This window comes from Crocodylus porosus, unplaced genomic scaffold, assembly GCF_001723895.1.
Source record: "Crocodylus porosus isolate Cpor-Errol unplaced genomic scaffold, CroPor_comp1, whole genome shotgun sequence".
Lineage (NCBI taxonomy): Eukaryota > Metazoa > Chordata > Crocodylia > Crocodylidae > Crocodylus > Crocodylus porosus.
Window position 1 is genome coordinate 9,087,170 of NW_017728927.1, and position 4,425 is coordinate 9,091,594.

A 4,425-nucleotide genomic window follows, 5' to 3' on the forward strand; every position below is an offset into this window, starting at 1 on the left:
TGCATGCAGTGTGCAATGTATGAGTAGTACTATCAATGTAAAGGAATCACTTGTGGCAAAATTATGCAATTATTATATCCATTTAAGTGAATTAAAACCTTTATACCAGTGGTTCTCCACCTTTTCAGAATCAAAGCATCCTTTGTTAGGCTTCAGGCACCCCTCATTAGACTCAAGGCACCCCTTGGAAATGTCCAGTTCTCAGTTTTCACTCTATTTTTTACTTCAGAAAAATAATAAGAGCAGTTTTTCTGCTGCAAAGAACTCAGAAAGCCCACAACAGGTCAGAAAGTATTTAACACCATGGATTCCTATTTGAAATCTCTGGGTTTATTTTATGAACCGTGTTTGCACACCTGATGGTACTAACACTACACCCTGGGACACCCTTGAAAGGAGCTCAAGGCACCCCAGGATGTCACAGGCTTCTGTACTGCTTTATACTAACTTCAGCAGACTTTGGACCAGACGCTACTACTAGCAGGGACACAGAGTAAGCAGGATCTGACCTGAATAGGATTTAACAGCATCTCCCAGCTGCCTGCTTGTTGACTGTTCTTTTCTTCTTAGCCCCTAGCTCACTAGGATCAGTGCACCACACAGCAGTGCATGCCAATAAAAAGGACTTTTGGCTCTTTTACATCAACTTCACTGTACAGGAACTTACTAGGATGGACCGGAAGACTTCCCTCACCTCCGGTTACTCTAAAGGGGAAAAAGCATCATTTGAGAGCAGCAGTCTGCAATATTACCACGTAGTGGTGTCCAAGCACTTGGGGATCTTGACAAAAAGCAGCTGGCAGGGAACTTGGCAACAGCATGGAACACCTTGTGCTCCTGTCTTCCCTCATGCGACCTGGCTGAAGTCAGATGAAAGCCACAAGGATGCACGCGTGTTAATGCAGATTGGGTGTGATGTTGTGTATTTTAATCAGAACCCACAAAGTGACCCAAGGCTAAGCTGGACAGACACCGGGCACGTCTACACAAGATGCTATAAAGCGCGGTAGACTAATTCTACTGTGCATTAGCACGTTGCGGCGAAAGCCATACAAATGCACAGTACAATTAGTCTACTGTGCATTAGTATCACTTAAAAGATATGTCAGCAGTCGGCACTACTGTGCAGTAGCACTGATTACCGTGCATTAAGTTAGTACTTGTTATTACAGGTACTAAAGTTAATGTGCCGTAATTACGGCACACGAATGCATGTGTAGACACGCCCACTATTTATTAAATGTGTCAGTGGAGAGAAAAACCTGGTATTTCTTTACGGGAAGTCTTAGCAGAAGAGGAAGATGACGGAAGACTTGTCTATAGGGCCATTACATAATTAAGTACAAGCAACCCCCACTTAACGCTGTTTCACTTAGCCCTATTTTGCTATAACGCTCGTTTTAAATTGATGCCTGATTCCACTAAGCACTCAGCGAGTTTCAGTATAACGCTCACGGTCACCATCTTTGCTTGGGTCATCAAAACTGCTTGCTGTTGCCATCTTGGGTCATCAAAAACTTTCGGTTTCACTTAACACTATTTTCACTTATCGCTTGGCTTTTCAGGAACCAATTAAGAGTACTAAGCGTGGGTTGCCTGTATACAAATCTTTAGGTTATTGGGTCAGCTGCTCACGTGCTGAAAGCTTGCACAGGATGACAGCACTGAATTGCTCAGGTCTCAGTACTAGCAAAGGAAACTCTGAAATGGCCTCTCTGTCTTTTAAATGTGACATTTTGTTAAATGAATATTGGGTTTTCCAAAGAGAAAACTGTAGCAAGGCAAGGCCATAAAAAAAGACATGATTCATCTTCAGGTAGAAGCTGGCACAGCTGACTCTGAGACACCTTCGGTGCTAGGGTTTCCAGTTGAACAGTGAGCAGAGAGGCCAAAACGGAGTAACTTGCACTCATCTGCTCCTCAGAGGGGATGTGAAACAGGAACGGTTCTGGAGACAGAGGGTGACTGGCACAACAAGAGGACTGACAAAAGGAAAAGAGAAAAAAACGCAAGCTGATAGCACGCAAAGGGCAGCATGTGAAAGTAGCTACTTTGACAGCCCTGTGCCACCCCCATCCAGCTGTTTTACATCCCTGGTACGTGAAGACACACTAGGTTCTGCACTCATCTCAAAAGCTGAATCACACCCTTAACAACTCGCAGCTCATTTCTGTCCTCAGTTCCACAAGCGTAGCACTGACAGAAAGCAGTAGCAACTGTAGTTGTGTAACAGCAGACAGAACTGGGCCCCTTGTGACTTACTACAGGAGCTACTAACTAAACCCCTGGGATCTCTGCTTCTGAAGCAGACCTGGATTTTCTTTTGCTAGCCAGGCTGGCCAGGACAGAGTCCTCGCTGAAGGCCCCCTCAAAGGCAGAGAGGATGGACTGTTGAAATGTCTCCCTGAAATCCTGCCCCATAAAGACATACAAGATTGGATTGATGCAGCTGTTGAAGAAGGCAAGGCTGGAGGCCAGGGGGAACCCGATGTAGAGGGCCATCTTCAGCTCATGACTGGAAGAGTGTTTGGACATTTCCATCATGGAGAAGACATGGTATGGGAAATAGCAGAGGAAGAAAGACACAGTGACAGCAATGATGATCCGGATAGGCTTTGTGGACCTCATTAAACGTCTCCTTTTCAACCTGATAGCAAAGATGGTGTAGCAGATGAGGATCACCATGAAGGGGATGAGGAACCCACACAGGAATCTGGTTACAATCATCGCTTCGTGCCTCATCCGCCACAGCTTCCGTGCTGCCTCTGAGTTATAATCATCAGACAGGGCAAAGTTATTGTAGCAGCTGGTGATGTTCTTGGAATGAGAAGCTGTGTCTCGAAAAACAAGATACGGAGAGCTCATGATGAGGGCAAGGACCCATGTCACCAGGGCAATGTTGGAAGCCAATCTGGGTGTCCTGTAGTTGTGAGACCACACAGGGAAGACAAGTGAAACGCACCGATCCATGCTGATGACCGTGAGAAGGAAGACGCTAGCAAACATGTTGAGGAAGGCAATGGTGCTGTTTAATTTGCACAGGAGCTTCCCAAAGGGCCAGTGGAAGCCCAGAGCAGTGTAGACAATGCTGAAGGGCAGGAAAAAAGTGAAGATGAAATCAGCCACAGCCAGGTTCAGAAACCACACGGCATTCACTGTCTTCTTCATCCGGAAGCTGGTGATCCAGATGACGAGGCCGTTTCCTGTCACCCCCAGCAGACACGCAATGCTGTAGACCACCATGGACAGGATATGCATGCTCTTTTGAAGGCTGGAATAGTAATCTTTGTGTTCAGTGGCGTTCTCATACCGAGCGGTGGAGATGATAGAGATGGGTGAGGGGAAGGAGATGTTCTCCATCACCATTCACGATCTAGGCTCCTGAAATTATACGTGCATATTCCTGCTATTAATTTCATGTGCGGTAGCTGCCAAATCAGGATCTCAAAAAGACTTTGTTAAGGTAGCCAACTATGATTAGATCGCCCTTACCAATGTGGAAAGTGAGGCACAGAGAGTACAAGTAACTTAGCCAAGATCCCCTTGAGTCAGTGCCACTGAGAGCAGAGAGGAGCCGGGTGGGGATATCTCAGGACTGATTCTGGCTGTAAGCGAGTCATGGAATTGGTACGTGACTTTGTCCAGCTCTATAGGCAACACACAGAAAATTAAGTGTAGCCACCATTGGGGTAACCTGGAATTCCCCTGCTATCAACAGAAAGCTTGGGATCCATCAAGGTACTTCCCATCTAACACATCAGATATGGGCTAACGGGGAAATACTCCCCTGCCCTGACCTCTCAACCGGAGAAGCCCTACTGTGGCTATTCAGTGCAACTAAAGGCACTGGAGTCTGGTCCTCAAAGACCCCACTACCTGCTTCAGAAATTTGTCTCTTAGGATATGTTTTTCATTTTGAAAGATAGCACACTATAACAGAGCGTGGCCAACACCTTACCCACATATCCATCTCTTAAATGCTCCCAGTCTCCTGCTTTTCTCACCACCTCCTAGCCTGGATTTCTAACACTGAGATCAAATGAGAGGTACTCACCCCTGCTTTGTATTTCTTGTTTCTCTGCGTCTGGGCACTGGAAGTGGTGGAACCTCCTCTCTTATTGTCTGGAAGCATCCGAGACAATGAGCATCTCTGCGAGTGATTCATGGTAGGTTGTATTGTCTTTCCAGGGTCTGAGCTCATGGGGAATTTAACAGGATCATTTATTCCACGGTTTTGTTCCTCAATTCATATTATGTGGAATTTAACTCTTTGGCATCACTGTTCATCTGCACTGTGCTCTTAACTCATGTTTCATAGATTTCATAGACATTAGAGCTGGAAGGGACCTCGGGAGATCATCGAGTCCAGCCCCCTGCCCAAAGGGCAGGAAGTCAGCTGGGGTCATAGGATCCCAGCAAGATAAG

General features: G+C 46.1%; 1 protein-coding gene across 1 annotated transcript; it reads right to left on the minus strand.

Annotated features, from left to right (window-relative positions):
* Positions 1-1,153: 1,153 nt before the first annotated feature.
* Positions 1,154-4,304, minus strand: LOC109314656 (chemokine-like receptor 1). Its single transcript, XM_019541923.1, has 2 exons — positions 4,055-4,304; positions 1,154-3,381 (listed from the first exon to the last, which is right to left on the minus strand). The coding sequence occupies exon 2, from the start codon at positions 3,364-3,366 to the stop codon at positions 2,278-2,280; it is 1,089 nt and encodes a 362-aa protein (XP_019397468.1). The 5' UTR covers positions 3,367-3,381; positions 4,055-4,304; the 3' UTR covers positions 1,154-2,277.
* Positions 4,305-4,425: the final 121 nt, after the last annotated feature.